The 22,251-nt window shown below is 38.7% G+C and overlaps 1 protein-coding gene across 13 annotated transcripts in view; it reads right to left on the reverse strand.

Moving 5' to 3' along the window:
- Positions 1–22,251, reverse strand: part of ARB2A (ARB2 cotranscriptional regulator A) — a 500,239-nt gene that overhangs the window by 152,834 nt on the left and 325,154 nt on the right. For all 13 annotated transcript variants that reach the window (XM_054489438.2, XM_063665013.1, XM_063665003.1 and 10 more), the window contains one exon: positions 15,341–15,425. In XM_054489438.2, the coding sequence (XP_054345413.1) occupies positions 15,341–15,425 (85 nt within the window). The remainder of the gene's footprint in view (positions 1–15,340; positions 15,426–22,251) is intronic.

Genomic DNA, 22,251 nt, shown 5'->3' on the forward strand with positions numbered 1-22,251 from the left:
CATAGGAAAGCCTAAATAAATAAGTTATTTGTTCTGTATAAATAGAAATAGAAACAGGAAAATGAGAGTATTTCTGCAAATGCCTTTTCAGTCCTATAGAATTAGAATAATCAATAATAGTTTTAAATTATAGCCTTAAATTCTAAAATGCCTAATGGGAGTATATAGTACCATGTGGAATTTTTCAGTGTCTTCCTTCTGATGAACTCAAAATGCCCCTCCAGAAAATATACAAATTGTCCTCATATTTATACAAGATAAGTGAGGCAGATATTTGCTGTTGCCACTTTATAATAAATAATTAAAATATGGACTATAAAATGAATATAGATCCTATTAACTGATTACACCATTCTCTGAATAACAGTGTCCTTAACTGGCCAATTTTACAAGTAGAAAACACTATAAATAGAGTGAGAATTGGTCTTTAGAGGAGGTAAGATCATCATGGCTGATGGGAGGCAGGACTGGATTGCAGCTCCGGATACAGCAGCATGCAGAGGCTTGCATTGTGAATTCTAGCTCTAGATTGACTGCAAGAACAAACCAGCAATCCTGAGGGGATGCAGATATAAGCGGACTGCTCCTGCAGGACCTGGGAGACAGCCCAAATACTGAGTGCCCCAACTGCGGAAGTAGGAAAGGCAGAGCCTCCACTCCCAAACACACACCCCCACTGGAGAAACTAAAGGTCTGTTTGCTGGAGAAGTTTCCAGCCTTACCTGGAGCTGGGTGAATCTGGAGAGCCGAGTGAAATACAGGGGTAGAGGAAGCAGCAGAAACGCCCTGGGGGCTTGCTGGGTCCCCTAGCAGGCCATTTCTGCCTGGCACCACAGGGATCCATCTGGAGGGCAGCCAGAGGAGCAGGGGATAAAATTCCACAGGGAGAAGGAAATCTCTAGCTGAACTTTGTAACAATTTGAACAGGGCGACAAGCCTTGCCAGAACTCGGGGGAGGGTGCAAATCCGGTGTGCAGACTCCACAGGCGAGAACCAAGCCCTTTTTCTTTTGCAGCTGGGAGGCGAGTAGCCTGGGGCAAGTTTTCAAACATGTCTTGCCCTCCGCCTGGACACAGACTCAGGGCTGTTGTGGGGGGGCATGGTGGGAGTGAGACCAGCCCTTCAGTATGTGTGGGAGCTGGGCGAGGCCTGTGACTGCCAGCTTTCCCCCACTTCCCTGACAACCTGCATGACTCTGCAGAGGCAGCCATAATCCCTCTAGGTACACAACTCCAGTGACCTGGGAATCTCACTCCCATACCCCACAGCAGCTACAGCAAGACCTGCCCAAGGAGAGTCTGAGCTCAGACATGCCTAACCCTGCCCCCATATGATGGTCCTTCCCTAACCACCTTGGTAGCTGAAGGCAAAGGTCATATAGTCTTGGGTGTTGTAGGGCCCTGCCCACCGCTGGTCCCTCTGGATACTACTACAGCTGATGTTCTCTGGAAAGTGCCACTGCCTGGCAGGAGGCCAACCAGCACAAAAATAAAGCATTAAACCGCCAAACTAAGAACCCTCACAGAGTCCCCTGCACACCACAACCACCTCCACTGGAACAGGCGTTGGTATCCACGGCTGAGAATCCAACAGAAGCTCACATCACAGGACTCTGTGCAGACAACCCCTAGTACCAGCCCAGAACGGGGTAGACTCGCTGGGTAGTTATACCCAGCAGAGAGACAACAATCACTGCAGTTGGGCTAACAGGAAACCACATCCATAAGAAAAGGGGGAGAGTACTACATCAAGGGAACACACCGTGGGACAAAAGAATCTAAATGACAGCCTTCAGCCCTAGACCTTTCCTTGGACAGAGCCTACCCAAATGGGAAGGAACCAGAAAACCAACTCTGGTAATATGACAAAACAAGGCTCATCAACACCCCCCCAAAAAATCACACTAGTTCACCAGCAATGGATCCAAACCAAGAAGAAATCCCTGATTTACCTGAAAAAGAATTCAGGAGGTTAGTTATTAAGCTAATCAGAGAGGCACCAGAGAAAGGTGAAGTCCAATGCAAGGAAATCCAAAAAATGATACAAGAAGTGAAGGGAGAAATATTCAGAAAATAGATAGCTTAAAGAAAGGACAATCAAAAATTCAGGAAACTTTGGGACACACTTTGAGAAATGTGAAATGCTCTGGAAAGTCTCAGCGATAGAATTGAACAAGTAGAAGAAAGAAATTCAGAGCTTAAAGACAAGGTCTTCTAATTAACCCAATCTAACAAAGACAAAGAAAAAAGAACAAGAAAATATGAACAAAGCCTCCAAGAAGTCTGGGATTACGTTAAATGACCAAGCCTGAGAATAATTGGTGTTCCTGAGGAAGAAGAGAATTCTAAAAGCTTGGAAAACATATTTGGGGGAATAATCCAGGAAAACTTACCCAGCCTTGTGAGAGACCTAGACATCCAAATACAAGGTGCACAAAGAACACCTGGGAAATTCATCAAAAAAAAGATCTTTGCCTAGGCACACTGTCCTCAGGTTATCCAAAGTTAAGATGAAGGAAAGAATCTTAAGAGCTGTAAGACAGAAGCACCAGGTAACCTATAAAGAAAAACCTATCAGATTAACAGCAGATTTCTCAGCAGAAACCCTACAAGCCAGAAGGGATCGGGGGCACTATCTTCAGTCTCCTCAAACAAAACAATTATCAGCCAAGAATTTTATATCCAGTGAAACTAAGCATCACATACAAAAGATACAGTCTTTTTCAGACAAATGCTGAGAGAATTTGCCATTACCAAGCTACCACTACAGGAACTGCTAAAAGGAGCTCTAAATCTTGAAAGAAATCCTGGAAACACTTCAAAACAGAACTTCTTTGAAGCTTAAATCACACAGGACCTAAAAAACAAAAATACAAGTTAAAAAGCAAAATCAAAAAAACAAAAAAACCAACGTACACAAGCAACAAAGAGCAGGAAGAATGCAATGGTATCACACATTTCAATACTAACATTGAAAGTAAATGACCTAAATGCTCCACTTAAAAAATACAGAACCTCAGAATGGATAAGAACTCACCAACCATCTGCTGCCTTCTGGAGACCCACCTAACACATAAGCACTCATATAAACTTAAGTAAAGGGGTAGAAAACAGCATTTCATGCAAATGGACACCAAAAGCAAGCAGAGGTAGCTATTCTTACATCAGACAAAACAAACTTTAAAGCAACAGCAGTTAAAAGAGACAAAGAGGGACATTATATAATGGTAAAAGGCCTTGTCCAACAGGAAAATATCACAATCCTAAACATACATGCATCTAACACTGGAGCTCCCAAATTTATAAAACAATTACTAATAGACCTAAGAAATGAGATAGACAGCAATACAAAAATAGTAGGGAACTTCAATACTCCATTGACAGCACTAGACAGGTCATCACAACAGAAAGTCACCAAAGAAACAATGGATTTAAACTATACCTTGGAACAAATGGACTTCAACAACCGCAGAATACACATTCTATTCAACAGCGCATGGAACTTTCTCTAAGATAGACCATATGATAGGCCATAAAACGAGCCTCAATAAATTTAAGAAAGAAATTATATCAAGCAATCTCTCAGACCACAGTGGAATGAAACTGAAAATCAACTCCAAAAGGAACCTTCAAAACCATGCAAATACATGGAAATTAAATAACCTGTTCCCGAATGAACATTGGGTCAAAAACAAAATCAAGATGGAAATTAAAAAATTCTTCAAACTGAATGACAATAATGACACAACTTAACCAAAATCTCTGGGATACAGCAAAGGCAGTGCTAGGAGGAAAGTTTATAGCCCTAAACACCTACCTCAAAAAGACTGAAAGAGTAAAAACTGACATTCTAAGGTCATACCTCAAGGAACTAGAGAAATAAGAACAAACCAAACCCAACCCCAGCAGAAAAAAGGAAATAACCAAGATCAGGGCAGAACTAAATGAAACTGAAACAAAGGAAAACAATACAAAAAATAAATGAAATAAAAAGCTGATCGTTTGAAAAGATAAATAAAATTGACAGACCATTGGCAAGATTAACCAAGAAAAGAAGAAAGAAAATCCAAATAACCTAACTAAGAAACAAAACAGGAGACATTACAATTGACACCACTGAAATACAAAAGATTATTCAAGGCTACTACAAACACCTTTATGCACATAAACTAGGAAACCTAGAAGAGATAGAAAAATTTCTGGAAAAATACAACCCTCCTAGCTTAAATCAGGAAGAATTAGATACCCTGAACAGACCAATAACAAGCAGCGGAATTGAAATGGTAATAAAAAATTACCAATAAAGAAAGTCCAGGACCAGACAGATTCACAGCAGAACTCTACCAGACATTCAAAGAAGAATTTGTACCAATCCTTTTGACACTATTCCATAAGATAGAGAAAGAAGGAACCTCCCTAATTCATTCTGTGAAGCCAGCATCACCCCAATACCAAAACCAGGAAAAGGACATAACCAAAAAAGAAAACTACAGACCAATATTCTTGACGAACATAGATGCTAAAATCTTTAACAAAATACTAGCTAACCAATCCAACAACATATCAAAAAGAGAATCCATCATGATCACATGGGTTTCATGCCAGGAATGCAGGGATGGTTTAACATATGCAAGTCAATAAATGTGATACACCACATAAACAGAATTAAAAACAAAAATCACACGATCATCTCAATAGATGCAGAAATAGCATTCGACAAAATCCAGCATCACTTTATGATTAAAACTCTCAGCAAAATTGGCATACAAGGGACCTACCTTAATGTAATAAAAGCCATCTATGACAAACCCACAGCCAACATAATACTGAATGGAGAAAAGTGGAAAGCATTCCCTCAGAGAACTGGAACAAGACAAGGACGTCCACTCTCATGACTCCTCTTCAATATAGTACTGGAAGTCGCAGCCAGAGCAATCAGACAAGAGAAAGAAATAAAGGACATCTGAATCGGTAAAGAGGAAGTCAAACTGTCACTGTTTGCTAACAATATGAGTGTTTACCTTGAAAACCCTAAAGAGTTCTCCAGAAAGCTCCTAGAACTGATGAAAGAATTCAGCAAAGTTTCTGGATAAAAGATTAATGTACACAAATCGGTAGCTCTTCTATACACCAACAGCAACCAAGCAGAGAATCAAATCAAGAACTCAACCTCTTTTACAATAGCTGCAAAAAACAAAACAAAACAAAACAAAACAACTAGGAATATACCTAACCAAGGAGTCAGAAGACCTCTACAAGAAAAACTTTAAAACACCACTGAAAGAAATCATATATGACAGAAACCAATGAAAACACATCCCATGCTCACGGATGGGTAGAATCAATATTGTGAAAGTTGACCATACTGCCAAAAGCAATCTACAAATTCAAAGCAATTTCCATCAAAATACCACCATCGTTCTTCACAGAATTAGAAAAAACAATTCTAAAATTCATATGGAACCAAAAACGAGCCTGCATAGCCAAAGCGAGACTAAGCAAAAAGAACAAATCTGGAGGAATCACCCTACCTGATTTCAAACTATACTATAAGGTTACAGTCACCAAAACAGTGTGGTACTAGTATAAAAATAGGCACATAGATCAACGGAACAGAATAGAGAACCCAGAAATAAATTCAAATACTTACAGCCAACTGATCTTTGACAAGCAAACAAAAACATAAAGTGAGGAAAGGACATCCTTTTCAACAAATGGTGCTGGGATAATTGGCTAGCCACATGTAGAAGAATGAAACTGGATCCTCATCTCTCACCTTATATAAAAATCAACTTAAGATGGATTAAGGACTTAAACTTAAGACCTGATACTATAAAAATTCTAGAAGATAACATTGGAAAACCCCTTCTAGACATTGGCTTAGACAGGGATTTCATGACCAAGAACCCAAAAGCAAATGCAATAAAAACAAAGATAGATAGCTGGGACTCAATTAAACTAAAGAGTTTTTGTATGGCAAAAGGAACAGTCAGCAGAGTAAACAGACAACCCACAGAGTGGAATAAAATCTTCACAATCTATACATCTGACAAAGGACTAATATCTAGAATCTACAGTAAACACAAACAAATCAGTAAGGAAAAAACAATCCTGGGAGGTAGAGCCAAGATGGCTCAATAGGAACAGCTCCAGTCTACAGCTCCCAGCGTGAGCGACACAGAAGACGGGTGATTTCTGCATTTCCAACTGAGGTACCGGGTTCAGCTCACTGGGGAGTGTCAGAAAGTGGGTGCAGGACAGTGGGTGCAGCGCACTGAGCGTGAGCCAAAGCAGGGTGAGGTATCGCCTCACACGGGAAGTGCAAGGGGTCAGGGAATTCCCTTTCCTAGTCAAAGAAAGAGGTGACAGACGGCACCTGCAAAATCGGGTCACTCCCACCCTAATACTGCACTTTTGCAATGATCTCAGCAAACGGCACACCAGAAGATTATATCCCACGCCTGGCTCGGAGGGTCCTATGCCCATGGAGCCTCACTCATTGCTAGCACAGCAGTCTGAGATCAAACTGCAAGGCAGAAGCGAGGCTAGGGGAGGGGCACCCGCCATTGACTAGGATTGAGTAGGTAAACAAAGCAGCCGAGAAGCTCGAACTAGGTGGAGCCCACCTCAGCTCAAGGAGGCCGGCCTGCCTCTGTAGACTCCACCTCTGGGGGCAGGGCATTGCTAAACAAAAGGCAGTAGAATCCTCTGCAGACTTAAATGTCCCTGTCTGACAGCTTTGAAGAGAGTAGTGGTTCTCCAGCACACAGCTGGAGGTCTGAGAACTGACAGACTGCCTCCTCAAGTGGGTCCCTGACCCCCAAGTAGCCTAACTAGGAGGCACCCCCAAGTAGGGGCAGACTGACACCTCACACGGCCGGGTACTCCTCTGAGACAAAACTTCCAGAGGAACGATCAGGCAGCAACATTTGCCATTCACCAATATCCGCTGTTCTGCAGCCTCCGCTGCTGATACCCAGGCAGGGTCTGGAGTGGACCTCCAGCAAACTCCAACAGACCTGCAGCTGAGAGTCCTGACTGTTAGAAGGAAAACAAACAGAAAGGACATCCACACCAAAACCCCATCTGTACATCACCATCATCAAAGAACAAAGGTAGATAAAACCACAAAGATGGGGAAAAAACAGAGCAGAAAAACTTGAAACTCTAAAAATCAGAGTGCCTCTCCTCCTCCAAAGGAACGCAGCTCCTCACCAGCAACGGAACAAAGCTGGACGGAGAATGACTTTGATGAGTTGAGAGAAGGCTTCAGACGATCAAACTACTCTTGAGCTAAACGAGTAGGTTCGAATCCATGGCAAAGAAGTTAAAAACCTTGAAAAAAAATTAGACGAATGGCTAACTAGAATAACCAATGCAGAGAAGTCCTTAAAGGACCTGATGGAGCTGAAAACCAAGGCAGGAGAACTATCTGACAAATGCACAAGCCTCAGTAGTCAATTCGATCAACTGGAAGAAAGGGTATCAGTGATGGAAGATCAAATGAATGAAATGAAGCAAGAAGAGAAGTTTAGAGAAAAAAGAATAAAAAGAAATGAACAAAGCCTCCAAGAAATACGGGACTATGTGAAAAGACCAAATCTACGTCTGATTGGTGTACCTGAAAGTGATAGGGAGAATGGAATGAAGTTGGAAAACACTCTGCAGGATATTATCCAGGAGAAATTCCCCAATCTAGCAAGGCAGGCCAAGATTCAAATTCAGGAAATACAGAGAACGCCACAAAGATACTTCTTGAGAAGAGCAACTCCAAGACACACAACTGTCAGATTCACCGAAGTTGAAATGAAGGAAAAAATGTTAAGGGCAGCCACAGAGAAAGGTCAGGTTACCCACAAAGGGAAGCCCATCAGACTAACAGCTGATCTCTCGGCAGAAACTCTACAAGCCAGAAGAGAGTGGGGGGCAATATTCAACATTCTTAAAGAAAAGAATTTCCAACCCAGAATTTCATATTCAGCCAAACTAAGCTTCATAAGTGAAGGAGAAATAAAATCCTTTACACACAAGGAAATGCTGAGTGATTTTGTCACCACCAGGCCTGCCCTAAAAGAGCTCCTGAAGGAAGCACTAAACATGGAAAGGAACAACCGGTACCAGCCACTGCAAAAACATGCCAAATTGTAAAGACCATCGAGGCTAGGAAGAAACTGCATCAACTAACGAGCAAAATAACCAGCTAACATCATAACGACAGGATCAAATTCACACATAACAATATTAACCTTAAATGTAAATGGGCTGAATGCTCCAATTAAAAGACACAGACTGGCAAATTGGATAAAGACTCAAGACCCATCAGTGTGCTATATTCAGGAAACCCAACTTACGTGCAGAGACACACATAGGCTCAAAATAAAGGGATGGAGGAAGATCTACCAAGCAAATGGAAAACAAAAAAAAGGCAGGGGTTGCAATCCTAGTCTCTGATAAAACAGACTTTAAACCAACAAAGATCAGAAGAGACAAACAAGGCCATTACATAATGGTAAAGGGATCAATTCAACAAGAAGAGCTAACTATTCTAAATATATATGCACCCAATACAGGAGCACCCAGATTCACAAAGCAAGTCCTTAGAGACCTACAAAGAGACTTAGACTCCCACACAATAATAATGGGAGACTTTAACACCCCACTGTCAACATTAGACAGATCAACGAGACAGAAAGTTAACATGGATATCCAGGAATTGAACTCAGCTCTGCAACAAGCGGACCTAATAGACATCTACAGAACTCTCCACCCCAAATCAACAGAATATACGTTCTTCTCAGCACCACACCGCACTTATTCCAAAATTGACCACATAGTTGGAAGTAAAGCACTCCTCAGAAAATGTAAAAGAACAGAAATTATAACAAACTGTCTCTCAGACCACAGTGCAATCAAACTAGAACTCAGAATTAAGAAACTCACTGAAAACCACTCAACTACATGGAAACTGAACAACCTGCTCCTGAATGACTACTGGGTAAATAAAGAAATGAAGGCAGAAATAAAGACGTTCTTTGAAACCAACGAGAACAAAGACACAACATACCAGAATCTCTGGGACACATTCAAAGCAGTATGTAGAGGGAAATTTATAGCACTAAATGCCCACAAGAGAAAGCAGGAAAGATTGACACCCTAACATCACAATTAAAAGAACTAGAGAAGCAAGAGCAAACACATTCAAAAACTAGCAGAAGGCAAGAAATAACTAAGATCAGAGCAGAACTGAAGGAAATAGAGACACAAAAAAACCCTTCAAAAAATCAATGAATACAGGAGCTGGTTTTTTAAAAGGCTCAACAAAATTGATAAACCACCAGCAAGACTAATACAAAAGAAAAGAGAGAAGAATCAAATAGATGCAATAAAAAATGATAAAGGGGATATCACCACCGATCCCACAGAAATACAAACTACCATCAGAGAATACTATAAACACCTCTATGCAAATAAACTAGAAAATCTAGAAGAAATGGATAAATTCCTCGACACATACACCCTCCGAAGAATAAACCAGGAAGAAGTTGAATCTCTGAATAGACCAATAACAGACTCTGAAATTGAGGCAATAATTAATAGCTTACCAACCAAAAAAAGTCCTGGACTAGATGGATTCACAGCCGAATTCTACCAGAGGTACAAGGAGGAGATGGTACCATTCCTTCTGAAACTATTCCAATCAATAGAAAAAGAGGGAATCCTCCCTAACTTATTTTATGAGGCCAGCATCATCCTGATACCAAAGCTTGGTAGAGACACAACAAAAAAAGAGAATTTTAGACCAATATCCCTGATGAACATTGATGCAAAAATCCTCAATAAAATACTGGCAAACTGAATCCAGCAGCACATCAAAAAGCTTATCAACCATGATCAAGTGGGCTTCATCCCTGGGATGCAAGGCTGGTTCAACATACACAAATAAATAAACATAATCCAGCACATACACAGAACCAACAACAAAAACCATATGATCATCTCAATAGATGCAGAAAAGGCCTTTGACAAAACTCAACAACCCTTCATGCTAAAAACTCTCAATAAATTAGGTATTGATGGGATGTATCTTAAAATAAGAAGAGCTATCTATGACAAACCCACAGCCAATATCATACTGAATGGGCAAAAACTGGAAGCATTCCCTTGGAAAACTGGCAGAAGACAGGGATGCCCTTTCTCACCACTCCTATTCAACATAGTCTTGGAAGTTCTGGCCAGGGCAATCAGGCCGAAGAAGGAAATAAAGGGTATTCAATTAGGAAAAGAGGAAGTCAAATTGTACCTGTTTGCAGATGACATGATTGTCTATCTAGAAAACCCCATCGTCTCAGCCCCAAATCTCCTTAAGCTGATAGGGAACTTCAGCAAAGTCTCAGGATACAAGATCAATGTGCAAAAATCACAAGCATTCTTATACACCAATAACAGACAAACAGAGAGCCAAATCATGAGTGAACTCCCATTCACAATTGCTTCAAAGAGAATAAAATACCTAGGAATCCAACTTGCAAGGGATGTGAAGGACCTCTTCAAGGAGAACTACAAACCACTGCTCAATGAAATAAAAGAGGATACAAACAAATGGAAGAACATTCCATGCTCATGGGTAGGAAGAATCATGCTCATGGGTAGGAAGTAACATTCATAAAATGAAATTATTATGACCAATACATACTTTTTTTGTAATGGGAAGCAAATCTAGTTATAAAGGAAAAACTACAGTATTAAATAAGTGTGTATGTTTATAGGCAATTTCACTGCTATCACTGTGAAACTTTTAGTCAAAAGATCAAAGCATATTATAACAAGAAAAAAACTTTATAATTTAGCAAGCTGGAAAAAAAACTTCATTAAATTGAATATACAGCCTGAAGATCCATTACTAATTTGTGGTCAGTGCACATGTGGAAATCTTCAAATAATATTAACATTTTAAATTACATATAACAGAAATTATTGATCAGAGAAATTCAGGCGTTTCAAAGGTACTTCATCAACCTTTGGTTGTTTCTATTTGAATTTCCTGCCATCACCTCAATCAATTAATGTTGAACAATTAATCTTGTTCAACATTTTTTATGGACTCTGAGGGAAAGCATTGAGTCAGGCTGAAGAAGTGGTAAGTTTTTATAAGTAGGTATAGGAAATGCTGGGGATGCTGGTCCTAACTCTCTTCTTAAGTGATGCAACCTAATGTTGATGCCAGCTTCTAAAGGAAGAACCTTTTCGCTAGCACAGGCCCAGAAAGCAATTCATTCTTTTTTAAAATTATGGAGAACAAGATGGTCATGATGAGCTCTTGTTCACTGCTATGTCTCCAGCTTCCAGAACACTGCCTGGAACACAGTAAATGTCAATAAATACTTTAGTGATAAATGGATATGTGCTGGGGAATGTATGTACAATTTCCTTCTGATTTAGGCCAAATTTGTTAGAACAAAATCCCACAGGGAATGAAAAGTTACACTTAGTAGCAAGTTCTGTCTTAAGGAAAAAAATGGTCAGAGGAGAGCTGAATAATAAAGGTGACTTAGTATAAGACCAAGTATGATAAAGAAATTTAATATCTTCTTTCTGATAAATTATACAGCAAAGCCTAATCAGTTAGTAGGGGAGCAAGGGTAGGAACAAATTGTCTTCAATGAGCATTTTAGTGCATCTTTAGAAACAGATGCTCTTAAACCCGAAGGTATCAGGGCTAAGATGAGCCTTACAAGGCTTTAGTCTCAATAAAAGGTTTAAGGTTGTTTCTACTCAGGCTGTGCAACCACCTGAGTTGAAGTTTAAGCCTGTTGCATTAATTATCTACTGCTGTGGAACAAATAACCTCAAAATTTGGCAGCTTAAAACAATATACATTTATCATCTCACAGTTTTTGTGGGTCAGAAATCTGAACACAGCTGAATGATATTAGCTCAGGGTTTCTCACAAGACTACAATCAAGATGTTGGCTGGGGTTGCAGTCATCTCAAAGAGCTCAACTGGGGGAGAATCTTCTTCCAAGGTCAGAGGACAAGAGGGAGCCTGAGGTCTGCCATCATTCACTGCTCTTACCACGTTCCCCATTATCCTTAAGCAGCAGGCTTGACAGAATGCTGGAATGACCTTTTGAAGACTCAGCTGTGACTGCTAGGTGACAATACCTTGTGTGGTTGGACAATATCCTCCAAATATGGACTTTTCTCTAAATCAGCATTTAATATATGTTGCTATTTGTGCCAATTCTGGGAATAAAGGCATAGATATGGGACTGCCTTCTTTTCCCTCTAACTTTAGTGATCCACTAGTAGAGCTCTTGCTTCCCATGCCCATTACTTCAGACTCTGCTGGTCTAAAGGTCTTAGTTGCAAACAGGAGATATGTTTCCATTAGGTGACATAATAATAATTCCTTTGAACTGGCAGTTGAGACTGCAGTCTTGCCACTTTGGTCTCCTTATGCCACTGAATCAACAGGACATGGATGTACTGGATGGGAGCACTATACTGGATGGGTGATAAATCCTGATTTCCAAAGGAAAACGTAGTTGCTACTACACAATGGGTAATAAGTAATATCTCTGCAATGCAGGAAATGCTCCAGAGTACCTGTAAGTAGTTTCTGTAACTAAAGTCAATAGCATACTATGATCACCTAATTCAGGCAGGACTGCTAATGGCCCAAACTCTTCGAGAATGAAAGTGTGGATCATTTCACCAGGCAAAGAGTCTTGACCAACTATAGTGCTTGCTGAGAACAAAGCACACCTCATTTTATTGCGCTTCAGTTTACTGCACTTCACAGATACCGATTTTTTTTTTTTAACCAATTCAAGTTTTCTGGCAACACTGCATCAAGCAAGTCCATAGGAGCCATTTTTCCAACAGCATGTGCTCACTTCGTGTCTCCCTGTGCTAATAAACTTTTCCAGGATTACCATATGTTATGGTAATCTGTGATTAGAGATGGGGTCTTGTTCTGTCTTCTAAGTTGGGGTACAGTAGTACAATCATAGCTCACTGGCTCACCATAGCTTTGAACTCTTAGGCCCATGTGATCCTCTTGCCTCAGCCTCCTGAATAGCTGGGACTGTAGGTGTGCACCACCATACTTGGCTAATATTTAAAAATTTTTTTTGGAGAGACAGACAAGGTCTTGCTTTGTAGCCTGGGCTGGTATCAAACTCCTGACTCTGAACAATCCTCTTACCTTGGCCTCCTAAAGTACTGGGATTATAGATATGAGCCACCACACTCGGCCTTGATCAGTCATCTTGAATGTTACTACTGTAATTGTTTTGAGATGCCACAAACTGCACCCATAGAAGACGGTGAACTTAATTGATAAAGGTGTTCTGACTGCACCACCAACTGAGCAGTGTTCCTGTCTCTATCCCTCTCCTGGGGCCTCCCTGTTCCTTGAAACACAACAATATTGAAATGAGGCCAATGAATAACTCTCCAATGGCCTTTAAGAATTCAGGTGAAAGGAAGAGTTGCATATCTCTCACTTTAAATCAAAAGCTAAAAATGATTCCGCTTAGGATGACATGCGTGTCAAAAGCCAAGATGGGCTGAAATTTAGGCCTCTTGCACTAAACAGTTAGCCAAGTAGTGAATGCAAAGGAAAAATTCTTGAGGAAATTAAAAGTGCTACTCATGTGCAGAATGGTGAAAAATCTGAGTCATCCATTCTTAATTAAGGTTGAACAAGGTCATGCTCTGCCTTCTTGTTTCAGTTCTTACATTGTAAACAAGTATCCTTTTTATAGACTATTTAGTGCCACATTTTTCTATTTTTGTGCCTTTTTTTGGTTTCACTGTTTACAATAGCCCCCAAATGTAGTGCTGAAGTGCTGTGAAGTGTTGCTAAGCACAAGAAGGCTGTGATATGCCTTAGGGAGAAAATATGTATTAGATAAGCTTCATTCAGGCCTGAGTTACAGTGCTGCTGGCCATGAGCTCAATGTTAATGAATCAACAATATATATTAAATAAGGCGTCATTAAACAGAAACACACATAAACCAAATTTACATATTGATTGGTTGACAAAAATGTGACCAGAAGCTCACAGGAACCTGGCCTTGTATTTCATCTAGGAGCAATGATTATTTGCTAATTCAGTGTTTTCAGTGACTTCACATTATATAACTAGCATAAATAATGAAAATCGATTGTATAATATTTAGGAACACACACATATATACATATGTGCATGAGTATATGTGTGTATATGTCTGTCTCTGTGTGTGTGTATAGTAGCATATACATCTTCTAGTGGTTCTGTCTCTGTGGTTGAACCCTGGCTTATAGACTTATAAAATTCAGCTATAATGACAGTGAAGCTCAGTTGAAGTTTAGGTATTAATGATAGTGACGTTTAATTATAACAATAGTTCTATACCTAGAATCTGAACTATTCTCCAAATTATTTTCTTCAAATATGTACACATATTTTCAACTTTAAGTACTCAGTGATTAGCTATCACTTATGATTGTTAACATAAAGTAGTTTGTGTTCCAAACTTTTACCCATTCTCCAGCACCCATGGCCAGAGCAAACCTATTTCTGCTATCAGTTATAACGAGATGCCACTGCTCACTTGGCTGAGAACCGTGAAAGTCAAAACCAGAAAGCCAACAAATGTCACTCTCTCTTCTCACCTAGTGACTCAAATACAAAGCCTTTAGGCTGGAAATCAGTGCTATCCTTAAACTTCCTAGAGCCCAACTGCTCCTAGCTCATCTCTTCACCTCTTCCCTTTCAATAGGCAGTCCAGTCTTGCCTTTGTTCCCTGTGAACATCTTCAGATCCATACCTGCTGTCGCTCCTTAAATTGCTCTGTCTCCTTTGCACAGGATGCCACCTTGCATGTTTTCCCACAGTCCAGAGTCTATCTAACACAAGAACCAACTAAAATCTTTGCATGAAATATTTTTTTCTAAGGTCTCTAGGACACACAACATCCTTGACTGCCTGTCATATCATTGAGTTGGAACTCAGAGACACATATCCTATGAAAGATCTTGTATGTCTGCCCAATCCTTGTTGTTCAGGTATTCATGTATGTATGTCTTATCTCTCTAAGCTTCAACAGCAGTTGTCTATACTACTCTTGAATTGTTTCACCTATTCATCTTACTGAGTTTGTTGGTAAGCATTTTAAGCTACTTAACAAATATGTGATAGTGGATTCTACCCATGCATAACATTACCAATAATTCATCCAACAACTCAAAGATAAAAACAAACTAATTCACAAAACAGAATTCTACATTTCACTAGCATATTTTTCACCCTGAAAAACAACAGCAATCATGTATCTCTCATCAAACACATACCTGCTGAGACCCGGGGGCAATCAGGTAGCATGGACTCCACTGATGTGTCTAATGGTTCTGAGCTAGAGACCCAATTACAACAGTTCTGCAATGTAATAGAGACAATATTGTTGAAATACAATTTAAGCCAAGGCGGAATTTTTAGGAAGAGATTAATTTATCCTATAAAATCAACCACTAGAGTGTATTCAGTTTATTTTCCATACACTTAACATTTTTTTCTTATGTAAACAGTCGGTAATTATTCATAATTAACATGACTCTGAAAAAGGTCTTTTTGTTTGTTCGTTTTACAATTCAGCAAATCATCTGTGCTGATATTAAGATGACATGTAAGGGCAGGGTGCAGTGGCTCGCACCTGTAATCCCAGCACTTTGGGAGGCCAAGGCGGGCAGATCACTTGAGGTCAGGAGTTCGAGACCAGCGTGGCCAACATGGTGAAACTCCTTCTCTACTAAAAATACTAAAATTAGCCTGGCGTGGTGGTGCATGCCTGCAGTCCCAGTTACTTGGGAGGCTGAGGCAGAAGAATGGATTGAACCCAGGAGGCAGAGGTTGCAGTGAGCTGAGAGCGTGCCATTGCACTCTAGCCTGGGTGACAGAGGGAGACCCCGTCTCAAAAAATAAATAAATAAAATAGATGACATGTAACCTTCCATGAACCATGATGCAATATATTTCCAAGTGAAGTTTAGATGGCCAAGAGGAAACAAATAAAGGTATTATAATTAAGGGAAAATAAAAAAGTATCCATTTCTAACTTTTAGATTAAAATAAATATTAATGTGAACATTCAAGAAAGAATAGCCAATTTTTAAACTATATTCTTTGTGTAATACCACAAAAAATGAATTTTGTATTTACTCCTCAAAATCTGACCCATATAAAATACTGTTTTTAAATTTTTACTTTGACCTGCTTTAACTAAGGCTGTGTCAAAATAGTTGTAAAGAATCACCATCTGGTGAGTTGTAGCTGTGTGTCTATGGACACAAAGCCTCCAATATTAAAAATTAGGTAATTTTTAATAGTAACGATGTAAGGTAACGATTTACAATTCAGATAAATAAAATAATCTATATTCCTTTTATACATTTTAAGTCTGTATTTGAAGTCTGGCTAAAAATATGTGATTATCATCATATGGTTTTTAAAAAATTTCTCAACACACACACACACACGGACTCCCTCACACACACATACACACTCTCACACACACAATGAATTTCCAGACAGATTTTTTTTTTTTAAGAAATCATCCCATCAATCATTTTGCAAAAATCGCTGATTGCTATTCTGGTAAACAAGCATGTATTGTGTATTTTTAGATGCTTGCTTCCCTGGTTGTGCACCATGGAATCCATCCTCACTGTGGAAAGATCCTTGACTGGTAGATCAAGTGTCTTATTGTATTTCCTTAATTCATTCTGTCTGGAAGAAGATGTCAGCTGTGTTGCAGTGAGGAGAGAATTTCAAAGGCCCCAGTCCTCACCAATAAAGGCCGAGGAATGGCTTTTGAATAGATTTGTCAAGGCAACCCTACTGTTCTGGGACCAGGGAGAGCAGGAATAACATAAAGGAAGGGTTGCTGTATGAGATTAGAAAGTGAAGTTCACAAAGCATGGCAGATTTTTGTAAGAAACAGTAGATCAATGAAACTATTGAACTGTGTAGGAAAAAAACATGAAAACAAACATAACATCTAGTAATGTTCTTAAATGCTTTCTCTCTTTTTACATTTAAAATGGATAAAATATTAGTATTTTTCATGCATTACAAAAGCTTGATGGTTTAAAATGGATACATATTCTATAATGTGCTCTCCTAATCTTAATTAGCAGTTGAATGCAAAATTACACAATGTAAGAGTAGAAACTATAAAAGAAATAGGGTTTTAGAAGATATTTCATACATTTGAAATAAGTAAAATTAATATTACCATTGATAGAACACCACATCAGAGAGTTCTAGATAATGCAGAAGATTAGCACACAATTAGCCAGCTTTTATATACAATGTGACACTTGCTTGTAAGAAATAAGTATTCTCCAAAGCAGTGTCAAGATATGTAAATGGATGATTTGTTTTATCATTCATCACAGCCCCTAATAAATTCAAAAATCATGACTTCTATAGGTACTAAAAATAGGCTCCCAATGATACAGGGAGATAGCTTCAATGAAGAATGACTTTCTCTTTCTCTCTCTTTTTTTTAAACAATTCAGTCTTTTCAATGACAGCAATTAGCACTACCGACAGACAGGCAGCGATTAGGTACTGTATGTATTTTAATTATTATTCATCCAACTAGTATCTCCAAATCTGATGAAAGTCAGCTATTAACCAGGTGATATGTCGGTCTTCCTACTGCTCACCTACACTTCACATATGTAAAACTATGTCTTATAGGATTTTCTAGTATTAATATAAGTGATGGCACATTACAGTATGCAGACGATTAATCATTTTCTAAATTGTTACTTTAAAAAGCTGAACAAAATGAACTTTTGTCCAGTTTGCTCAGCTCACCTTTAATTCAAACACTTAAAGCAAAATATAAGTTAACATTTTATGTTTGTGAAATTTCAGTTTTTATCTAGCCACATGTTTAAGGCTTTGATCTCTCATAAAAACTGGACAGAAGTTTAACACCCTGTAATTAAAGTGAGTATGTCCAAAAGTTCTCTGCAATGACAAAGTATCTGTGCAGAACTATACAGATTTGATATGGTCATTTCAGTGTGTGTGTGTGTGTGTGTGCGCGTATGTTGTGTGCAGGGGAATGTGGCATTTGTGTGTGTGTGTGTGCAGGGGAATGTGGCATTTTTACCCCAAAAAGTATATAGAAAAAAGGGCAAAACAAGTTAAATGTTTGCTATATGATAGAGTATAATGAGATAAAATAAACATATGCAAAGAAAGACATGCAGCTATTATATCTAAATTCAATCTGTCTGAAATTTTATTTTATCAAATCTAACTCCCTATTCTGAAATGTGTTACTATAGTTTAGAAGTCAAGTGTTTTTGGTGCTTTTCTAATACTCATGTATCCCTTTTTTCATCCCGTTTGTCCCCATCCCAATTTTTAGTTGAGATGAACACTAGCAAAGTGTTCCGAGTAGTGATGCAGGCAGCCCACTAGGAAAGCCCTATCTAAATTCAAAACATGCTGGAGAGGGTTAGCAGCCCCTGAGATTTATTCTCAGGTCCCCTGAATAGGCAACAAGGTATGTTGAACTCAAGGTACCAATAGAGCCATGTTTGAGTCTCAGATGCAGCCTCCCCTAGTCCCAACAAACAAGCATAGAGAAAGAAGTCCTTGGCCAGGGCGGGCAGATAGGGACGGACCGCATGACTAATGTTTCTCTGGGTCTGAAGGAAAAAGAAAAATAGGCAATGTAGAAAGTATTTCTTAAAGCTAAGTGTTTTCAGTTTAAACATTTTTTTACCCTAAAATGATGATCCTATAGATTTTTGTGGTTGTAAATTTTCCTTTTTGTAATATCCAAAATTTGGGGAGCTACTGATATGGATTAGAAATGCCTACAGGCCCCAGTGCTGAGTGATTCCCTTTGACATTTGAACCAAGGGTCAACAATATTTCAGAGTAGGTTTGAAATAATTTTTTTTAAATAAAAACATTACAATTTAGTATATTATATTTAAAGAGAAAAGCAGGTAGTAGCTATTCCTGTGCAAGGTGTTTGGAGGTATTTGGAGATGCTTACTACCTTGGTTGAGGCTTGATTTTTATTCATTTTTATTGCATTTGTCTGAGTTGTAAATCACCATTGCTTTAAAGGTTGATTTTTAATGTGAAAGGTTTTGTGTCCTCGGACAAATACAACTATGGTTCTCTAGGTCAAGTTTCTAAAGCCCTACACTCAGAGTTGAATGGTGATAGGAAGGGTTCACAACTATTACGTAGAGCTGCACATCTGGTGTGGCTGGAGAATCTCAGAGGCCAGGAGTATGTTGGGAAACATTTGCCCACTCAGCCTAGACAGTCCTGGGGTTTGAAGTAAGAAGTACTTCAGGAGCTGCCTTCATTTACCTTTTACCTCTCCTCAAGAGGCTGGCTTAGCATCTATGCGTGGTCTTTTAGTTCAGGATAGGTTTCACTTGGAGTAATTGCTCAAAGTATACTATTCTTTGACCTTTCTTTCTCTTTCTCTCTCTCTCTCTTTCTCCCATCTCCTCCCCTCTCCTCCCCTCCCTTTCTTTCTCTCTTTCTCTCTTTCTTTCTTTCTTTTGGAGCTTTTGCTCTGTTGGCCAGGCAGGAGTGCAATGGCATGATCTCAGCTCACTGCAGCCTCCACCTCCTGAGTTCAAGTGATTCTCCTGCCTCAGCCTCTTGAGTAGCTGGGATTATGGGCGCCTGCCACCACGCCTGGCTAATTTTTGTATTTTCAGTAGAGATGAGGTTTCACCATGTTGTCCAGGCTGGATTGAACCCTTGACCTCAGATGATCCACCTGCCTTGGGCTCCCAACGTGTTGGGATTACAGGCGTGAGCCACCGCGCCTGGCCTGACCTTCTTTCTTTAAAGGAAACTGTTACTAATATTTAGAAATTACACAAGTAATACAATAATATATTGCTTAACCTTTGTTCTGTGTGCTAAATTGGTAGGTTTAAAAATTAGCTTTTTATAAAATGGATACATAACATCAGTAACTTTATCACATCCTTTCTTATTTTTATAGATTTAGGGGTTTCAAGTGCATTTTTATTACATGGATATACTGCATAGTAGTAAAGTCTGGGCTTTTAGTGTAACTGTCACCCACATAGTGTACATCGTACCCAATAGGTAAGTTCTCATCCTTCATCTTCCACCTTCCACTTTTGGAGTCTCCAATGTCTATTATTCTACTTTGTATGTCCATATGTACCCATAGTTTAGCTCCCACTTAGAAGTGAGAACATGTGGTATTTGACTTTCTGTTTCTGAGTGATTTCAGTTAAGATAATGGCCTCCAGTTCCATCCATGTTGCTGTAAGATATAATTTCATTCATTTTTATGGCTGAGTAGTATTCCATAGTATATATATCTATATACATATATTTAGATATGTACCACATTTTCTTTATCCAGTCATCCTTTGATGGATGCTTAGGTTGATTCCAAGACTTTGCTATCATGAATAGCACTGTGATAAACATACCAGTATAGATGTCTTTTTGGTAAAATGACATATTTTGCTTTGGGTAGATACCCAGTAGTGACACTGCTGGATCAAATAGTACTTCTATCTTTAGCTCTTTGAGAAATCTCCATACTGTTTTCCACAGAGGCTGTACTAATTTGCATTCCCACCAACAGTGTATATGAATCCCCTTTTCCTTGCCAACATCTGTTGTTTTTTTTTTTAAAATAGTAGCCATTCTGATTGGTGTGAGATGGTATCTCATTTTGGTTTTAATTTGCATTTCTCTGATGATTAGTGATGTCAAGCATTTTTTCATATATTTGTTGGCCACTTATATGTATCACATTAATTTAAACATACTTAAACATACTTACAAAACAAAAAACTTTCCAACACTCATGCTTAAGACAACAGCCCTTTCCTGTAATCCAGGTTTGTTTCTCTTCGTTATTTCAAGGAGTCTTGCAGAGGGGATAGGAAATAAGAAAGGAGAAAGAAAAGGGGAGGAATTTTCATCCTGAGAGTTTGGAAACACTGGACTCTTATCTTGCCAAACCACACTGTAATCTTCTCTATAGGAGGTCACACATTTAGGTGGGTTCCTACAAGGATACCTGTCATATGCTTTTACAGTCTCTCTTTTTGTTCTCGTTTTGGAGAAGATCACTGAATAGGGGTAATTTCAAACCTCCATCAGGAATGATCTAATAATTTAAATCTATGAGATATTATAGTGTTTTCAATAATAACACATCTCATTTCTTTATATAGTACCATTTGCTTTTCAAAGAGCTTTCATCCTTGATTATCACCTTTGGTTCTCACAATATTTCATGAAGTAGATGGAATAGGAATTATTGTCTCCAATTCAATTATGAAACAGACCCAAAAAGATGGAGTGGCTTTTCCAAGATTATAAATCTTAGCAAACTAGCTGGTACATGCTAGATTCTTAATTATTGATTTACCTAGCCAGAGTCATTACCAAAATTTAGTTCTCCCATATGCTTGTTCTGAATTACTTCCAGTATGTCACCCCGTTTTCCTTTTGTAAGATATTTTGAATAGGCAAACCATTCATAAAAACAAAAGATGAATACAGTTTATGTGTTTTATATTATTTGGGAGTGAGACTGTAACAACAATGACAGCTATAACTTACCGAACTTTTTTAAAGTGCCAAGAACTGTGCTATTTCTTTACATATGTTATTTTCCAACATGTTTGCAAGGTAGGTATTATAGTTTACAGATGAGAAAATTGAATCTCAAAGAGAGAAAATAACTTGCTTAAAACTACAAAGTTATATAAGTGATTGAGCTGGGATTTCAATTTTGATAGGTCAAAATACAAAACTCTTCAAATTGCTTCCCTAAGGCTTAATTGAGGGAACTGAAAGAACTATCCAAGAACTAGGGCATTTATAAAATTTTATGAATTTTACAAAAGCTATGCTTGCAAAGAAATTAATGGCAGGCTTGATTAAATTATGATGAATTCAACTACTATCTAGTCAGTTAGATGGAAGCTACACAGATGAATATATTCTGATTTTTGAAAGGAACACCTAATCCAGCCTTAGTTAGAAATACTTAAAAAGTAAACCTAAATAAATTTTGTTATATTTGTCATCTGGAATGAAAAACTCATGAGCAAGGAAGTTTTTAGTTTGAGCTAAGTATCAAATTCCATACTAGTTATGTGTGCGGGGAAAAGTTACTAACAGCTCATTTATTAACCTTACTATTTATATA

Source organism: Pongo pygmaeus, chromosome 4, assembly GCF_028885625.2.
Source record: "Pongo pygmaeus isolate AG05252 chromosome 4, NHGRI_mPonPyg2-v2.0_pri, whole genome shotgun sequence".
Lineage (NCBI taxonomy): Eukaryota > Metazoa > Chordata > Mammalia > Primates > Hominidae > Pongo > Pongo pygmaeus.